At 43.4% G+C, this 19,196-nt stretch overlaps 1 protein-coding gene across 7 annotated transcripts in view; it reads left to right on the forward strand.

Annotated features, from left to right (window-relative positions):
- LOC142487267 (triple functional domain protein) overlaps positions 1–19,196 on the forward strand; it is a 419,339-nt gene that overhangs the window by 134,893 nt on the left and 265,250 nt on the right. The window contains exon 1 of one of the 7 annotated variants that reach the window (XM_075586261.1): positions 1,264–1,755. The exons of the other annotated variants lie outside the window; for them this stretch is intronic. Within the exon in view, the coding sequence (XP_075442376.1) occupies positions 1,695–1,755 (61 nt within the window). The 5' untranslated portion in view covers positions 1,264–1,694. Of the gene's footprint in view, positions 1–1,263; positions 1,756–19,196 lie in introns of those variants that run through there. 7 annotated transcript variants of the gene reach the window in all.

Below are 19,196 nucleotides of genomic sequence, written 5' to 3' on the forward strand. Positions count from 1 at the left end.
AGCCAGTCAATTGTTTGGCAACCAATAGCAGAATGATTGTAAACCCACAATATGCTAATAGGGTGGTATTCAAGGTGCATACAATTTTAAATGACTGACCTTGTAAAAGGAGACAGATCAAGGACAATTACAAAAAGGAATCAACACATAATGCGGGAAGGATCTAAAACACATAATACTTACATATATATAGAAAAAACACACTTGAAGCTCAAATTCATTGTTAATATAGAAAATATATATATATATATAATAAAAATTAAAATTTACTATAACACAATCTATAATTCAAACTAAATTAGATTTGATTTTCTGGACTGTGGGGCTATCAAGAAATATATATACAATATGAATTCCAAATTGAATCATCTTAACCCTTATTATATATCAAAAGACTCACAAACAAAGAAATTAAATTTACAATCACAAATTCCACATACATTGTGATATCCCCTGAATCCTCATCAAACCATAACAATTGTACATACAAAAAATATATTGTGTAAAAAAGTAGATGCAATGCAGCAACCATAAAGTTATAGGGGTCCATGTCAAAATGGATTTGAAGCAAAGGGTGGCACTGTGTGCTCATTTGAATGTCATTTCCCAGAATCCCTTGAATCCCAGAATCCCTTGCTGCAGTGGATGCACTGTATGCTGGGTGATAAGGGTAAAATGGCAGGGGTGCAGACCTGTCTGACATGCAAATGAGCACACAGTAATATTTCCATTATATATATAGTATATACAAATTTTAACTGCTCTGGAAGTACAAAGCAAGTTGTTCCAGGAATTTGGTATTCTGCATAGATGTATAAGCATTACTGTGCATCTAGTCTGCAGCTTATTTAATACAACTGCTGTTCTCTGATGCCTTGTCTTTATCTACTCACTGCCAATACCAGCAGAGAACCTTGGTAATGTCTCTAGTTATGACTGCCACGTATACTCCAATGAAAATGGCAAATCTGGTAACGATATCGGTGTTGAAACGCCTTTAATTTTTCTTTGGTGGATCTACACCGTTGTCCCTGAAAATAAATACCTACTTTAATAGAGGAGCAGCAGTCTGACAGTGTTTTGTTCAGCGCCATTTTTGGACTGTTATCTTTTAGGAGTATTTGCATCCTCCCAGTTTCTGCTTTTGTGCTTGAAAGCAGGTTTGGGTTTTTGTTGTGTTTGGAACCTGCCTTTCGAAGCTGAGAACAGTCGTATCTCTGGGTATTACAAGGAGGATTAAAACCATAATCTTTCAAAGCCTATTTGGTAGCAAATCCCAAGCAGGACTGCTTACCAGCCTGACACATTGGCACACTGCAAGAACGAGACGTTGAGACACACAGCAGTGGGCCTGTCTCGCTATCTATGACCTACTGTAAGAAAAGAACCTTGGCTAACCATTAGCAAAGTAGGGAAGAAGGGAGGGTTGCAAACAATTCTGCTACTTATTGACCTTCTTAAATGTTTGTTCTTTTTAATATCGGACATTGGAGTATGTTAGAGGGGACAGAGTAGTAAAATCTGGACACTCACCTTCAGTGTGGTACAGAGTTTTGCTGGAACTTATTGTTTTGTAACCATTTAATCTTTATAGCTAAGGTGCATTGGAGGACTAGAGGAAATAGCACATCTCCAGGAAAAAATAGCCCTTTCAGGCTCTATGCAAATGATTTGCTATAGATACTGCAAACAAAATGTTTTATCTTGTTGGTTGCAAGTGGCAAGACCCAGGAAGCAGTGTAATACTTCATAATGGTAAGTTATTTGTTTCAGTAATTTAAGGTTATTGCAGGGAGATGCTATTTCAACTTGGGTTTTAAATGCCTAAGCAGTTGCACAGATTGCATGAAGAAACCTCTATAATATGTTGTCTTACTGTTAAATTACTTGCAGCTTTTTATGGCCAAACATGAAAATTGTTCATAGGTGTTTTTGCACATTGTCAACTCCCGTAGACACTGAAAACGTTTCTCCTGATTATAAGGAGGCTATCTGTACAATTCATCTAGGAGCCTAGTGGTTTCACATTTTAAGTGCTCGTATCTAAGGCCGAGGCCCTGCTGCATCAGACAGCGCGCCTGCACTGCATACAGGCGGCGCGGGAGAAGCACTTCACCGCTATCTGCGGTCCGTAGGGAGCGAGAGCGTGGCCAAAACGGGTCGGGGGAGGGGGTGAGGCCATTGAGCCCGGGGAGAGGGGTGGAGGGTGGAGGAGGTTGTGGGTGCGCAGGAGAGGGTGGGTGGGTTGTGGGTCCGGGAGGAGAGGGGGGGAGGGGGTGTGATATAAAGGGGCTGATCGGGTGCTGTAAAGTCATCGTCGTCCCCTTTTGTGTGTGAGAAAGTAGGGGGAGATATACCGGGGCTGTGCTAAACACAACACATACACACACACACACACACACACACACACATATACATACATACATACATATATATACATACACATATATATATACATACATGCACACACATATATATACATACATGCACACACATATATACACACATACATGCACACACACATATATACACACATGCACACACATATATATACACACATACATGCACACACATATATACACACATACATGCACACACATATATATACACACATACATGCACACACATATATATACACATATATATATACACACATACATACTCACACTTCCCACCCATACCTTTTTGGAGGTGGCGGAAGCTCTGACAGCTCCAGGAAGGTACAGCCCCCGGTGCCGATAGGCTCGCCAGCGCACCACGTGACGCGTCATCGCTCAGAATCACAATCCTCTTGCATCCCCTGCCGGCTGACGCGTAGTGAGCCTTGCAGTGAGGAGGGACTGGGGCCAGCTCGGGAGGAAGACAGGAGCTGGTGAGTGACGCGCATGCGTCTGATTCAGTGGGACTGTAGCCTTACACACTAGAAAATACATCCTATATTACCCTATGTATTGACAGCCTATCAACATCTTCCTGGCACTGAAGAGGTTAATTAACATTCACACAGAAATAAAGTAAGCAATGCTTATTAATAGCATGACATATGTACCAGTTGTAAATATCAAATCATTAATAGACCAATTCAAATGTATCGGTTTTGCAGAATATTGTGGAGACTACTATTAACTGTAATCCTAGATTTAAATGTCTGTTTGCATTGGACCTTGCAGTAAACAGGTGTGTGAACATCATATTTTAAGCCTGTTGTGAATTAGTTTTTCAAATACACACTGAAACCTTCTGGAACTGTGAAGGAGCAAGCTCTGATGGATTGTGAGAGAATGTCTGCGTATGTCTGCATTAGAAGTACATGGTTTTATGGCTGCCTCACTAGGTAGGGGTGGTACAATGCAGCATTGTGAAGATTAGCACATCGTAACCCACAGGAAGTGGGTAGTAAAGGAAGTAGGTAGTAAAGCACATCATTAAGTAGAGTCTACTTCAAGGGAAGGTTGGGAAAAGGGATAGCCTAAGGAAGCAGTATCACTCCGTATCTTCAATTTATAGCTATCATTTTCAAAACAGAATCTATTTTCATTTTGTGTGTTGAAAATGCATTAGAAGGTATTTCGCAATTATGATGCATTTTATTCAACCAACATACAAATGGTACATAGGTAAGTTACTGCCCCATTTCAAGGACTACTAAATTGATCTACTGGATTAGAAAAAGCATTTATAAGATTACTTGAAATTGAATTAAAAGTGTATGTATTAACAATAGATAAGATGAGAGGTAGCGCACAGCCAAAGAACAAATGAGAGAGGTCCAAATCATGCAAAAATAGGATTTATTAGAAAGCCCATAGCATAGAGGAAAAACCTCCTACGCGTTTCGTACCTTAGTACTTTATCAAGTACTAAGGTACGAAACGCGTAGGAGATTTTTCCTCGATGCTATTGTCTTTCCAATAAATCCCATTTTTGCATGATTTTGGACCCCTCTCCTCTGTTCTGTGGCTGTGTGCTACCTCTCATCTTATCTCTGGACTCAAATTCAGCAGCTCCACGTCTTTTCCAGCATCAAGAAGTGGGTGATTATCTATTATCTTTTCATCAAGGAGACTGCAGGAACTTATTGCTTTTTATTGAAATGGACACTCCCAATGAAACAGAGGGTCTGTGATTATTTCACTCATCCCCTGTATTCATGGAATATCTGTAATTCCTAGTATTTCATTGACATATACTCACCACATTTTTCTATCTGGTAATAGTCTCACCCATTGCTCATAATACCTGGACTTTATTCATCAACATAGGCCCTCTATTAGAGCGCCCTTACCACTTTCTATATCCATATGTATTAACAATAACCTTTTTATATGCTGTCCTGTACTGTGTTGCAATAATCAGCACTTGTTTGTTTATAAAATTAGTTTAATTTCAAACTTTGACGCATGCATATGGATTTTTGTAAAATAGGATGGTTTTCCTATGAATAATAGCTTTTAATAAAATGCTGTGAGTTTATGCAGAACTAATAGACTCCCACCACTTTTCATAGTTCTTCTTAGCACACCTTAACTGCCACAGAGTTTGGGAAATGTCATGTTATGTTGGTAATAAGGCGCTGCTGTTCTGTTTGAAATGTTATAAACTTATGCAGATTAACATAGTTGTCAGTTCTATTTTTTTGTGTGTTTTTTTTTTTTTTTCCTTCCTTGGCTGCCCGAACAATAAAGGTGATTGTTGTGAGCTGTAATTGCAGAACCATTTATTGGTCTGGACGTTAGGATAAACACAATACTTCCTTATTACTGTGCTCCAACAGACACAACATTGTAGTGTAAACCAATGCTTTTCAGTTCAAACATATTTTACTTTAAAGCAGCAATACTACATTCCTCTTTTTTTTCTATAGGTAAAGCATGCGACAATGTATAATTTTACATTCTTACCTAAGCTGGCAATTGTTTGATGCTCCCATTATAAATCTGTAAAAATCCTGGTTCTGTGCCTAGCATTATGGCCGCCTTTCAGTTTCAACCAATCCTTCAGTGCAACTCAGCGTATCCTTATATTACTAAGGTTACATTATCTATTGTTACAGTTCGTAGCTCATAGTGCAGGGAACATTGGCAACAAATGATCACAAACAGGAAAGTGTTGTAAATTTCTTTCGCTGCTGGGGAGGTGGGCTAAAACTTGTTATAGAAATAACAGTTGTAGAGGAAGCAAAGAAGCACAGCCTTTATCCAATGAAAATCCTTGAAAGAAAATAATATGGGGCAACTCAAAAAATAAAATGAAAGGTATTTATTATGAAAGTTTCACAAGGAGTCCCGTGGGACTTTCTCAAGGTGAGCACCATCTTCTCCACACATCTATATAGAAATAAAAGGATGCTTTACACTCGTTAAAATGGCATTGAGATGAAGAATACAAATACAAAAATCACTTATCTAATACTACAGAACTGATTTATTATTATTTTTTTTAAAAACCCATAAGATTTCACCTGTTTTGCTGCTTTAATGTTGCAATTCAACCTGCTGGGTCCAGAGACATTTTATGACTAATACTTGACATTTTCCAACAGTATTGTGCAGGGATTGTGGCGCATTTCAGATATATTTTGTTGTAGTTGCTATTAAAGGTGACATCCCATTCATAAGGTTTGCCTACTTTATGAAAAGAACCTGTAGCTTTTAGGGTTGGAGCATCCACAGAATAGCCACTGGGGTGGAACCTGGACGTATATCCTATTTCATAATGTTTATGGAAAAATAATAACAAATGAATATAAAAAATTGCACATTGAAAAGGTCACACATTTAAAAGTGACGTATATTTAATATTTCTAGAAATTAGTTCCAGGCCATAAAAACGGCAAGTTTAAAAACAGTGAGCCCCCGCAAAACAATCCCTTATAGTGGTGTGCCGCTTATGGCTCTTATTTGACATGCTTCTTGTAATGAAATTCTTGCCCTTGCCTCATCCTCTGAAGGGAGAAGTCTGACAGCATTTCCCTGGCCTTCACTCTGAATTACAGATTACTTGGCACTCACTACTAACACATATCTTCAGTGCCTGTAGGTCATTGCACAGTCATACATTCTGTTACAGAGAAGGCCGAGCCCACGGTGCTACTATGAGCCTGTAGTGGCTTGCACACGGAATATTTACAGTGACACAGTAAGCAGTGCTCAATCTTTGTCTTAACATCGAACAGTTCACTTCAGACAATAATGGTTTTCAAATGAGCTTGAGAAAAAGAAAAATGTATTAACAGGAAAAAGTCTGAAGGACAGAAACTTAACTAAAAAAAAAGGGTGGGGGGGGGTGGGGAGACCACCCAGAAAATAATGTTTATGGGATCTTTATCTAGAACCGTGGATTCCAGTGACCTTGAATGAATGGTGGATGATGCTGTATAACCTGTTCCCCTGCAGCAGTGATAATTGCGCCTGTTGAGGACAAGCCGATAATAGATGGATTATCATTAATTGAAACTTCGTAGATGGGGCAGGGGAAAGGAATGCATGACATGAATGCATCAAATTGATCACATCCACTATATGAAGACAGGTCTTTAATTTCCCTGGCTTGATTTTCAAAGCATGCTAGGATGAGGGTAACTCTCTGCGACAGGCCATAGGAGCTCCAGAGGACAAGATTAGCAGATTTATTAAGTGAGAAAACCATTGAGCTGTTCCTCTGGGCACCAATTTCCCAGTAAAAATAATATTTCAGACCGAACACTCTTCCAACCGTTCAACTACAGAACAGATATTTTCCCTATTGCTGCAATCACCCTACCCATTTATTTTTTTCATTTTTTTCAAGACAATCCTAAGTGCCTGGGTGGTGTTCTTTATGAAAAACAATGTTTACTATTTGATTGACATGTTAGAAGCTTCCATAGCTACCAATTCTCAATAGTCTAATGCATTCTTAGGAGGCCAAAAGGCAACAAAAATGAATCCATGCACAGTTGTTAAGGGGAATCGTAAGTATTTGTAATTTGAGCTCCAATTCCTCTGGTTATCTTCTTATCCCAAATTGAAGACATTCATGTTGAAATGTAAGGTAAAGTTAGACTGCACATCTCCAACTATATATTTATGTACAGTGTGTGTGTGTGTGTGTATATGTATATGTGTATGTATATGTGTATATATATATATATATATATATATATATGTGTGTAAATATATATATATGTGTGTACATGTATATATGAATTTATTTTCTGTCATATATGTGTGTGTGTGTGTGTGTGTGTGTGTGTGTGTGTGTGTGTATATACAGTGTTCGACAAACCTATACATTTGCTCGCCCCGGGCGAGTGGATTTAACCCCCGGGCGAGTAAATATTGGCCCAAGCAGCACACGTTTGGTACTAGGTGGCGAGTAGATTTTTTTGTGTGGCGAGTAGATTTTTTGGTAATTTGGCAACCACTGTATATATATATATATATATATATATGTATATATGTATATATATATATATATATATATATATATATGTATATATGTGTGTATATACATATACATATGTACACGTGTAGAGAGATATATATATATATATATAGTGACTGGGTGGGTGGGTGACTTGGGTGATTTCTCCTTCCCCCCCCTGCATCTCTTCCCCCCCCTCCTGCATCTCTTCCCCCCCCTGCTGTCCCCATACCTGAAGCGGCGTCGGAGGCTGCAGGTAGGAGCCGGGAAAGGGCAGTGATGTGCGGTGAGGCGAGCGGCGGCGCCCCTGGCAGGCAGCCACAGCTGATGGGAAGGAGGAGGGGGGCGGCGCGGGGGCTGTGAGGCGCGGTGAGGCGGCCTTGGCAGCCGCAAATGTAGGGAGGGGGGAGGACGGCGGCGCGGGGCTGTGAGGCAGCCGTGGCAGCCGCAGCTGAAGGGAGGCGGGAGGACGGCGGCACGGGGGCAGTGAGGTGGGCGGCGGCGCCCCTGGCAGGCGCAGCTGAAGGGAGACGGGAGGGCGACGGCGCGTGTGCGGTGCGGCGCGCTTGTGTGTAGTGGGGTGGTGGTGTGAGCGGGAGGATGGCGGCGCGGGGGGAAGGGGAGACAGTGAGGGAGGCTGTGTAGTAGCAGTGAGTGTGGGGTCCTGGCAGGAGTAGGAGTAAGTGTGCGGTCTGGCAGTCACAAAATGGACTGTGAGGCCAAGAGGGGCACAAGGTGTGAGGGTGGTGTGACTGTCACGGCCTGCGTAGGCGTGGCCGTGACGTCAGCCCACCCCGCAGACCATTGAGATGAGGTGTGCAAACACACATCCAAACATTTTTTCAGTCTTATATATACCGTGTATAATTAGTGGCTTAGATGTTGCGAGTTGCAGCCTGAAACTGTGAGTAGGAGTTTTATAGTTTTAATTCTCTCACCACTAAACAGATACTATGGAACTGTTTAGTTGGGTTATACTGCAGTTGACACGTCGATGAAATCACAAAGTAGCCAATATAGTATATAGCTCCCAAGGTGTATAATACTCACAGTTATGGCTTGTAACTCGTGACATCTAAGCCACTAATTAGAACAACATATATACCTATTTATGTTGAAGAGCACACTAAACTAGTGACAAGATACAGTACATTCAGACTGTATATACTCTAAATGTTCTATGAGCTCTAAATACTAAACATCTGGGGAGCCATATATTTTAGTGGCTACTCTGTGATTCCACTAAAGTGCCAACTGCAGCACAATTCAACTAAACAGTTCCATAGTATCTGTTTAGTGGTGAGAGGATTAAAATGATAAAACTCCTATTCACAGTTTCAGGCTGCAACTCGTGACATCTAAGCCACTAATTACAAATTTATATACACTTATCCAGTTGAAGTGTTCACCTAATTAGTGATAAGACACAGTACAATCGGACTCTGTCTAGCTAGACTTTAGGACACTTACCTGTGCAGATCATTCAGTTGTAGGTGCGATTATACGATAAAGATTTATACACACTACCATTAGACTGGATCACTAGCACATTTACGCCTTCACGCCCTCCTTCACTTTTAATTGATTTTATTAGTTTGTCTTGTCTATTTTGTGTTGTTAATTCCAAACCCTATTTTAATCAATTAATAATAATTTTTTTTTTTTAACTTGTCATTTTTATTGGTTTTACAAGTATGTTACAGCCATAATACATTGCCGGATCAAAATTGTGTCATGCATTTTCAAGATCTGATCTGTATAACGACTGTGGTACATTCAATTACAGTAGCATTTTGACCGTGAATATTAAAAATAATAAATAACTAAAGAGAAAAGGGGACGGTAGGGAGGAGGGGATGGGGGGAGGGGTGGGGGGGAATGCCGGACTGCCACGATACCATACCGAGTCTTCGGGGTCGTTCTGCTATCAATAATTGCCTAGGATGTAACTATTCTCCGCTGGATCCTGTGGGTTTTGTATGTGATTGAGCCTTTCCGGAACTCCTGTCTGTTACTGCATTATAGGAGAACGCATTTTAATATTATCAAAGCAATATTGTGGATCTTACTACCACTGGGATGTCTGTCTGTGCCAACCATGGTGACCAGACTTTTAGAAAATTATCGCCAGAGTCGTTAACTAAACTTGTTAACTTCTCCATCTGGCAGACGAACCAAATTTTGTTTCGAATCTTGGAAATTGAAGGAATTTCACGTTGCTTCCATATAGCTGCGATCTTGCACCTCGCTGCTGTTGCAAAGTGAGCAATAAGTTTAAGGTCTGCTTTTGAGATTCCCCTATGGGCTCTCCCCAATAAGAAGAGCCCTGTGTCGAATGGAATTTTGAGGCCCAAAATCCTCTCAAGCCAATCTCTGATTGTATGCCATAACGGGGCCAGTCGAGGGCAGGACCACAGCATATGTAACAGATCCGCCGGTTCTCCGCATTGTCGAGGGCACAGTGGGGAGATCCCTTTGGAAAATGTCAATAATTTGAGTGGGGTCAGATACTACCTCATCAGGACTTTATATGCGTTCTCCTTCAATGTTGTACATATTGAGCTCTTGGCAGCTGCCGTTGCTATCTGAGTCCATGAATCTTCATCTATAGTCTCACCGAGATCTGCTTCCCATTTTAACATGTATCCTAATTTTTGCGTGACTTTGGCAGCTGAACCAACCACTTCTCTATACAGTGTTAAGTGTTAACAAAATTACTAAACTAGCGCTAGACCAAATATGTATATGTGCAGTGCATTAAAGCGTGTGCTGAAGCTGCCTGGTGATTCTACTAAGGGTACAATCTCAGGTGAACCCTAAAAACAATATATTGATACAAATGTGGAATTACAATACCTGGCGCATACAAAACAGTGATTACAATACAGTATAATAACAATGAATAATTATAAAGTAAAGGATATGTGACAGTGAAGTGAAGTCCTTTTCCAATGTCTATAAGTGAAATGGACTCTGTCCTTGACTTGGGTAGAATAAAGTCACTCTCATGCAGCAAGTTATATTCCTAATGTGTGAGACAAAAAACAGAGACACCACATTGTGCAGTATTGACTTGACCGCAAATGAAGTTCTCCCTTATATGCTTCTAAGTGAAATGCCCTCTTACTAGATATAGAGTGGGTCTCATGCAGTTGAGAGAATCTGTATCCTTGTTTCTTCTGATCCAGACGTTCACAGGTTAACCCGAACCCCACGTGATGTTCCTGTCTCTCCTGGATCCTTGAAGGAACTCCGTCTCTGGAAAGTGCTTTCTCCTTCTGTGCTGATCTCCTGTATGTACCTCCAGCATAGGGGTATACAAAAAACAGAGGATTGCGCAATAGTATAAAAAGCTTTAATGACGCATCCTAACTAGCTGCAGAAATATACTCACAGATTCCGTGAGTTTAAAAACAATTAAAACGCCCGACCCGGCTGTCCCACAGCACACCCCAGTCTCTGTCAGCTCCTGCTTCTGGTCACGTGTGTCTCGCGCTATCCAGACTTGAGCGTGCTGACGTTACTATTCAGTGAACTGACCGGAGAGTGGATGAGAGTCCTGATTGACGTTCGTTTAGGCTCCTCCCTTTAATTATTCATTGTTATTATACTGTATTGTAATCACAGTTTTGTATGCGCCAGGTATTGTAATTCCACATTTGTATCAATACACTTCTCTATACAACTGCGATGTGAGTCCCTTAGTTGTTGTCTCTTTGAGACAGAGCTTTTCAAATATTGTCAATGGGGGATGTGGGCTAGTTTTGTTATAAAATGCTCTGATCTGGAGGTACCTAAAAAATTCGGAGTGCGGGATCTTTTTATCTGTTCTAATTTGGTCAAATGTTATAATTTTGTCTCCACTGTCCAGATCTTTAAGTCTTGAGATATGATTGTGTTTCCATATTATAAAGTTTGCACTATCTTGACCTGGAGCAAAGTGTCATCAATGTATTTTTGGTGGTAAGGCCACATTTGAGTTTTACAGCATCCCAGATTGCTAGTGAATTGGTCATTGAGGATAGCGGCTGTTGTATAGCTTTTAATCTCGCTATTTTTGGGGTCCACATCAGGTGGCTCAGCTCCAATGGGGAGCAGGCCGTGCTCTTGACTGCTACCCACCTTTTCGAATCGGGGTTTGTCTGCCATTGAGAGATTTGACATAATTGGGCCGCTCTGTAGTATGATACCAAGCAAGGTACTGCCAGGCCACCTTCTGTCGGTTGTTTCAGTAATGTTTGTTTGTTAATTCGTGCCTTCTTACCCCCCCATATAAATTTGGATAAGGTGGCTTGTAACTTGCTAATTTCTGTCATATTCAGGGGGACTGGGAGTGTTTGGACAAGGTACAAAATGCGTGGGAGTAGATTCATCTTTATACTGTATATTTTGCCTATCCATGATATATAAAATTTTGACCAGCGCCTTAAAACTTCTCTCAGGGATCGAATGAGCTTGGGGTAGTTAGCTTTGTATAATTCTCGGTAAGTACGGGGAATAAAGACCCCTAGATATTTGATCGCTTTGTTTTGCCACCGGAAGTTAAAATTAAGTGATATAAGCTTTTCTTCAGCTTTCGGGATCGTGATGTTTAAGGCCTCTGATTTCGTTTGGTTGATCTTGAACCCTGATATTTTGTTAAATTTGTCCAGCAAGCTGAAGAGATTGGGGAGAGAGGTGAGGGGCTTGGACAAAATCATAAGGACATCGTCCGCATATAGGGCCATTTTGTGAATTTGAGTTTCGATTTCAATCCCTGAAATATCCGGGTTATCCCTTACTTGGGCCGCGAGGGGCTCCATACACATGGCAAAGAGCAGGGGGGATAAGGGGCAACCCTGTCTTGTTCCACTTCTGATCTTGAAGGGATCCGAGGGGAACCCTTGGTGAATAACTCTAGCTGTTGGGCCTGCGTAGAGTACCATTATGGCTGTGATTAAGTGACTATCGAATCCAAATGCTCCAAGCGTATCTTTCAAATATGCCCAGTCGATCCTATCAAACGCCTTTTCGGTATCTAGACTTAACACCATAACTTTTACTTTGTTGGAATTGGCTATTTCTAACAGATCGATGATTCGTCGGATGTTATCGGCCGCTTGTCTATCTTTAACAAAGCCGACCTGATCTGGGTGTATTAGTCTAGGTAGGATCTGACTTAAACGGTTGGCAATTAATTTAGCATATATTTTGATATCTGTATTGACGAGTGAGATGGGCCTATAACTCTTACAATCTAGGGAATCTTTTCCTGGTTTATGGATTATTGATATCGACGCTTGGAGCATATGTTCGGGGAAGGGGCTGCCCGCCAGAACTGTGTTAAATACTTTGAGCAGGTAGGGGGCTAATATTTCACTATATTTTTTATAATATAAGCCTGAAAAGCCGTCTGGCCCTGGTGCCTTTGACGCCTTCAGGTTACTAATGACTAGGGAAATCTCTTCTAAAGTAAAATCTCTGCCCAAGACCTCTCTCTCCTCTGCCGTCAGTTTCGTTAGGTTAGAGTTGGCGAGAAAATTTCCCCGTGCTCTATCTGTTTGAGGATTATGCGCTATTTTATCTCCATTATAGAGATTTTCGTAGTACATTTTGAATTCTTCTACAATGACTTTAGGGTTACCTGAAATGACGCCTGATTTATTCCTAATAGCTTGGATGTTATAGTTTGGAGTTTTGTATCTTAATTTGTTCGCAAGCATAGTATCTGGCTTGTTCGCTTTATCAAAAAACATCCTCTTTGACCAATTCAATGAAGTGTCAGCCTGGGAGGTTAACAACAGATTGAACTCGATTTTTACATCTTTCAGTTTTTTAAGGATACTGGTTTGTTTATGATCATCTGAAAGCTGCTTTAATTTAGATTGTAATAATCGGATCTTGGCCGTTCTTATTTTTTTCTTTCTGGAGGCTAAGCCAATGAGGACCCCTCTCAGGGTCGCCTTATGGGCCTCCCATAGGGAAAGCTGAGAGTCCACCGAGCCTGTGTTGTTCTCAAAATATTGCTTTATTTCTTCTGCAATTAATTGAGAGAATCCTGGGTCTTTCAGGAGGGATTCGTTCAGTTTCCAATTTGCTCCCGGTCTATCTAGAGTTAATTGTGTGCATCTCAGCTCTATAGATGCGTGATCTGACCATGAAATATCATGGATCCCAGTATGGGAGATCTTTGGAACCAGTCTGCTAGAGATGAAGAAGTAGTCGATTCTGCTATATGTTGAGTGTGGGTGTGAAAAGGTGTAGTCCCTATCATGAGGGTGCTGTTCCCGCCATATATCTAATAGGTGGTTCTTTTTTAAACCCTTACGCAGGGCATTTGGTATAGCCTTGGGATAACACTGTGCTGGACCCGATCTATCAAGTTTAGGATTAAGAGCGATGTTGAAGTCACCCACTACGACTAGTGGTCCTTGGGCGACTGTATGTAGCTTATTGAAGAAGATTGTGAAAAATGTGGGTCCTGACTATTGGGAGCATATAATGTTGCTAATGTAAGTATTTGGCCATTGATATAACCTATCAAGATTAGGTATCTGCCCTCCTTGTCTTTGAAAGTTTTCTCCATTTGGAATGGGCACTTATTATGAAAGATGATTGCTACCCCTTGCTTTTTTTTGGTAGAGGATGAGGTATAGAATTGCCTGAAGTGCTTGTCAAGGTATTTCGGTGTACTCTTAGCGCTAAAGTGTGTTTCTTGGACTAGAATAATATCAGCCTGCCTTCTTTGATAATCCGCGCACGCTACCTTTCTCTTATTCGGGCTGTTCAGGCCTTTCACATTGTGGGACAAGATAATCAACCCCATGACGAGGTGATTTGGAGAACTAGTATAAGTGATATGTGTGGGTTGTGGTGTGGTGTGGTGCCTTGTACCTTCACATCCAACGTCTTTGGTTTGGAGAAGTCTCTGGCATGGGCATCAACACCAGGCGGGCATCGCGGCAATCCAGCGGGAAGGAAGGGGGGAGGAAAGGACAACAAAAACAACTGCGGAGATCCAATTAAGGTCATAGACCTCTGTGGATCTCTTGCCTTTGGGAGAGCAAATTGTAAACAATTATCTGCACTCATTGTACCGCTGCCCAAGCTATTCTGGGCATGCTTCTCCCGAAGGACTTTGTGGTATGTCCTGTAATTAGTCAGGGCATACCTTGTCGGCCACATAGCGGTAGCTAGGGAAGGGGGAGTCCCCCCCTTCGACTCTTTTAAGAAAAATAACCAGTGCAAACTGTGTACTTTTTAACATTGAAATGCGTAAACTTTTAACCACTCTGTTTGGGATAGGGGAAACCTTGGATTAGTTGGGTAAACTATTATTAACTTTGACTACTCAGCTAATTTGTGGGGAGATTTAGGCTACGGGGGCCCCGGTGGTGAACCACGTAAGCATACATTAACAGGGTGGGTGTCAACAGGAGGGAGGGTAGACCCTAGGGTATGCATCACTGTCTCTCTCTTCCGGTTGTCTCGATCTGTTTGCGCCCAATATATAACTAGTATAATAATATGTGGACATGAGGATGTCACTATCCTATGCCTTTCTCCTAGATCTATTGGTGAATCTATCTGGTGAGGTACCCTCTCACCCCCTAACCCTCTCGTAGATTACCTAACCGCCCCACAACCCCTCCCCCCCACCCCAACCCCCAAGAAATAACAATGCGATCACTTAGATTATGAACTCGTCAGTGTCCACATCCCCGCAGAGGACAGCGGGAGTCCCCCCTCATTCTCTGGGGCCGCCCCCCGCCGCGCACCCCTGCGCCGGTGTCATTCTGCGTCGTCGGGCACAGCTCTTTGCAGGGCGGGGGTAGCGGGGCGCGCAGACGGGAGAAGGAGGCAAAGGGCGGCCACGTTACTTGTGGTGGTAGGTCCCGCCAATCGGGCTCTGCGCCGGGAGCGGAGGGAGCCATCCACGTCTGTTCCGCTCCGTGCTGTAGTGCTGACAGGAACACCAAGATGGCCGCCGTATGTTGTGCTGTGTAGAGTTGTCCCACGAGGACACCAAGATGGCCGCCGCTCTGAGCCAGAAGATTGAAGAATCCAACTTTATTGTTAACTTTCGCGAACAAACGCACAGTCCGGTGGTGTTGCCCTTTTAAGGCTTAATTGGTCTTTGACGGACATCAATTAAGGGACTTATCCTCCGATTTGCTGCGCTGGCGTGTCACTCTGTTCCAGCCTGGCTCGGGGGAGGACGCTTCTGCATCGTTCAGGTCAGTGATTTTTTCTTTTAGGCCCAGCTTCAGCAGGAACCGGTCTTGGTCTTCTGGGTTACGCAGGGTATGTGCTGTGCCATTCTTTAGGACCAGGAGACCGAAGGGAAAGACCCAACGGTACCTAATGCCCTTGTCTCTCAGGAGCCTGGTAACCGGGGTAAGAGTCTTACGTTTGAGCAGGGTGGTTGGCGAAAGGTCCTGAAAAATCAGGAGCTTGATCCCCTCAAACTCCACAGAGCCCGTGGCTCTAGCAATTTGGCACACTGCCTCCTTTATTCTGAAAAAATGCAGGCGTGCAATAATGTCCCTTGGGGGGTCATTTGGCTGAGGTTTTGACCTGAGGGCCCGATGACACCTATCTAGGTGAAGATCTGCCTCTGGCCTATCTGGGAACAGGCTCGTCAGCCATTTTGTAATGAACTCTTCAGGGTCTGCAATTTCTTCATGGACCCCCCTCACCCTGATGTTATTCCGGCGGTCTCGGTTCTCCACGTCTTCTTGTTTATTGGCAAGTTCATTAATTTGTGCCTGTAGGTTGGATGTAGTTTTCTCGTTTTTGCGGACTGATTTTATGGTAGCATCCAGCCGCGTTTCTATCTCATCCGTTCTGGCGCCAATTCCGTTAATGTCCCTGCGGAGGTCAGAGAGTTCTGTGTGCATATATGCTTTAAGTTCATTACAGAATTCTCTCATGATTTGTCGGGTCAATGCCTCTGTGTTCCGGGGTTCCGATCGTTCCTCCATATTTAAATCTTCATCCGACTCTGATCCTACACGCGGCGGTGAGGGTCCCGCTCTCTGTGTGCGCACCGGATCAGACTTATTGAAATAAGTCGTGAGTACGGCCGTGGCTTTGCCCGATTTTGGTTTGGTTTGCATCTCCCTAGTTTCCGATTTGTAGATATCTACTTTTTAAAATGTTTCCACTGTTTTTTTTTGCGCTTTATTAGCTGTTAATATGTCGAAGGGGAAGGAGCTCTCCACTCACGCATCCATTCCCTTAGCCTTCGCGCATGCGCCCTCCCCTTCAGAACATTTTTAATGGGGCAAAGTCATTCAATTTTGTCATGGACTGCGGTGCCAATTGTTTGTATGCGAGCCACTTTAATAAAACTGCAATTTGATATACAGGCGTTATGTGGACATTATCTGATGGCAAAGGCATGTATAGCTACTTTTGAGTGTTGCAATTATGCTACAGCAGCACCTTGGTTGGTATCAGGCTGTTTTTTTATTTTTATTTTTTGTGTTTATTTAATTATTTTCCTGGGGAAGCTGTACCTTTAATGCAGAAGGATGGTGGCCATTTTGGATCCGGCTGGATGCACGGAGCAAGACAGCAGCTTAGCTCAGTCTCCCTCCTCACAGCTGGGGTGTGAGGGGGGTGCAGGAAGGTAGGAGGGGGTGCAGGAAGGTAGGAGGGGGGTGCAGGAAGGTGGGAGGGGGTGCAGGAAGGTGGAAGGTGGGAGGGGGGTGCAGGAAGGTGGGAGGGGGGTGCAGGAAGGTGGGAGGGGGGTTCAGGAAGGTGGGAGGGGGGTGCAGGAAGGCAAGTTCAGATGGACCCGCCGGCATGGGCGATGGCAAGCCCAGTGCGCAGCTCCCTTTCAGTCACAGGGCAATGGCAGCTAATTTAGATGCCACACAGCGGAACCAGAGCCCTGCACTACCGCATGTCCCACCGACCGTCTCAGCCCTCAGATGGGAGTTAGGTCTGAATGCTCCAGTGGTGCTGATTGCCGGAGGCCCGGCAGGAGGGGCAAATAATAGCCCGCGATTACCAGCGGGTCTCTGCAGTCTCCGCTCCCTTGGTTTCAAGCACGGAACGGCGCCATGTTGTTTTGGCGGGCCCGGCTCTCCCTGCAGAGTATAATCACCTACCCCTGCTTTTCAAGGCTCTTATTCTCCTGGTTGGGTCACCTGCTCTGCTCCGACTTATATCCTGTTTAGGGGGGTTGTTTTGTGGGCTTTTTTGCTGTATAATGTCACTTTTTTTTTTTTTTGCACTGAGGCACGGAGCTCGTGTTCCTCACGTCTGCCCTGCTCCGTGGTTAGCCACGCCCCCAATAAAAATTAATTTTAAGTAAATTCAACAGGGTGTTTTGTTCCCTAGTGCCACATAATAGGGATCCTTTTTTCTCAAGTTATTGCTTTATTCATTGTAACAACACCGGAAGAAGAGATCAGAGTATCTCGAAAGCTCGCACAAATAAAAGCATTTCGTTAGCCACAGAACGTTATTGTCTATTCATGTTTGATATATATATATATATATATATATATATATACATATACACACACAGTGTTCGACAAATCACCCAAAAATCTACTCGCCCAACCAAAAAATCTACTCGCCACCTAGTCCCGCCCCCAACCCAGCTTTAAAATAAAATATATAAATAAAATACATTTAATAAATTCCTAGTCAGAACAACTTTCGTTTTTGACATAAATGTATTTATTGTATTACATTATACTACAATTAGTCCTTGTTACATGTGTGTGTGTGTGTATGTGTGTGTGTGTGTGTGAATGTTCCTGCACCCCTTAACCAGTGTCTGGACGCCTCGCTTCACAATATTTAAAGCTGCAATCCTGCCTGGGATCTTACCTGATCCGCAGTCCCTCAATGTCCAGTTACCCTCATTCCCGCAATGTTATACATTGGAGGGGAGGTGTTCCTTACCTGTTTTCTGGGATGGGGGGATCCTGATGTCTCCCATGTGAAGCTTGAGTCAGATCTGGAAGAAAGCAGAATAGGTTATTTCGGTGTAGGGCAGTTAAGATATATATATATAGGGTAAATAAGATATCCAGATGCAGAATGTGAGACAGAGTGTGGGTGAGAGACAGAGAGAGGGTGGGTGAGAGACAGAGAGAGGGTGGGTGAGAGACAGAGAGAGGGTGGGTGAGAGACAGAGAGAGGGTGGGTGAGAGACAGAGAGAGGGTGGGTGAGAGACAGAGAGAGGGTGGGTGAGAGACAGAGAGGGTGGGTGAGAGACACAGAGAGGGTGGGTGAGAGACACAGAGAGAGACAGGGGGGAGACAGAGAGGGGGAGGGAGAGAGGGGGGGGAGAGAGGGGAGACAGAGAGGGGGGGGAGAGACGCACGCACGCATACAGAGGGTGGGTGATACACAGAGAGAGGGTATGTGACTGGGTGGGTGACTGACTGACTGGTTTTGGCTGGCTGGTTGACTGACTGACTGGGTGGGTAGCTGACTGACTTGACTGACTGGGTGGGTGGGTGGGTGGGTGACTGGGTGGGTGGGTGACTGACCCTTGACTGACTGGGTGGGTGGGTGACTGACTGACTGGGTGGGTGACTGACTGGGTGGGTGGGTGACTGACTGACTGACCCTTGACTGACTGGGTGGGTGGGTGACTGACTGGGTGGGTGGGTGACTGACTGACTTTGACCTACTGGGTGGGTGGGTGACTGACTGACTTGACTGGGTGGGTGGGTGGGTGACTGACTGACTTGACTTTGACTGACTGGGTGGGTGGGTGACTGACTGATTGACTGGGTGGGTGACTGGGTGGGTGGGTGACTTGGGTGACTGACCCTTGACTGAC

This window comes from Ascaphus truei, chromosome 2 (assembly GCF_040206685.1).
Source record: "Ascaphus truei isolate aAscTru1 chromosome 2, aAscTru1.hap1, whole genome shotgun sequence".
NCBI lineage: Eukaryota > Metazoa > Chordata > Amphibia > Anura > Ascaphidae > Ascaphus > Ascaphus truei.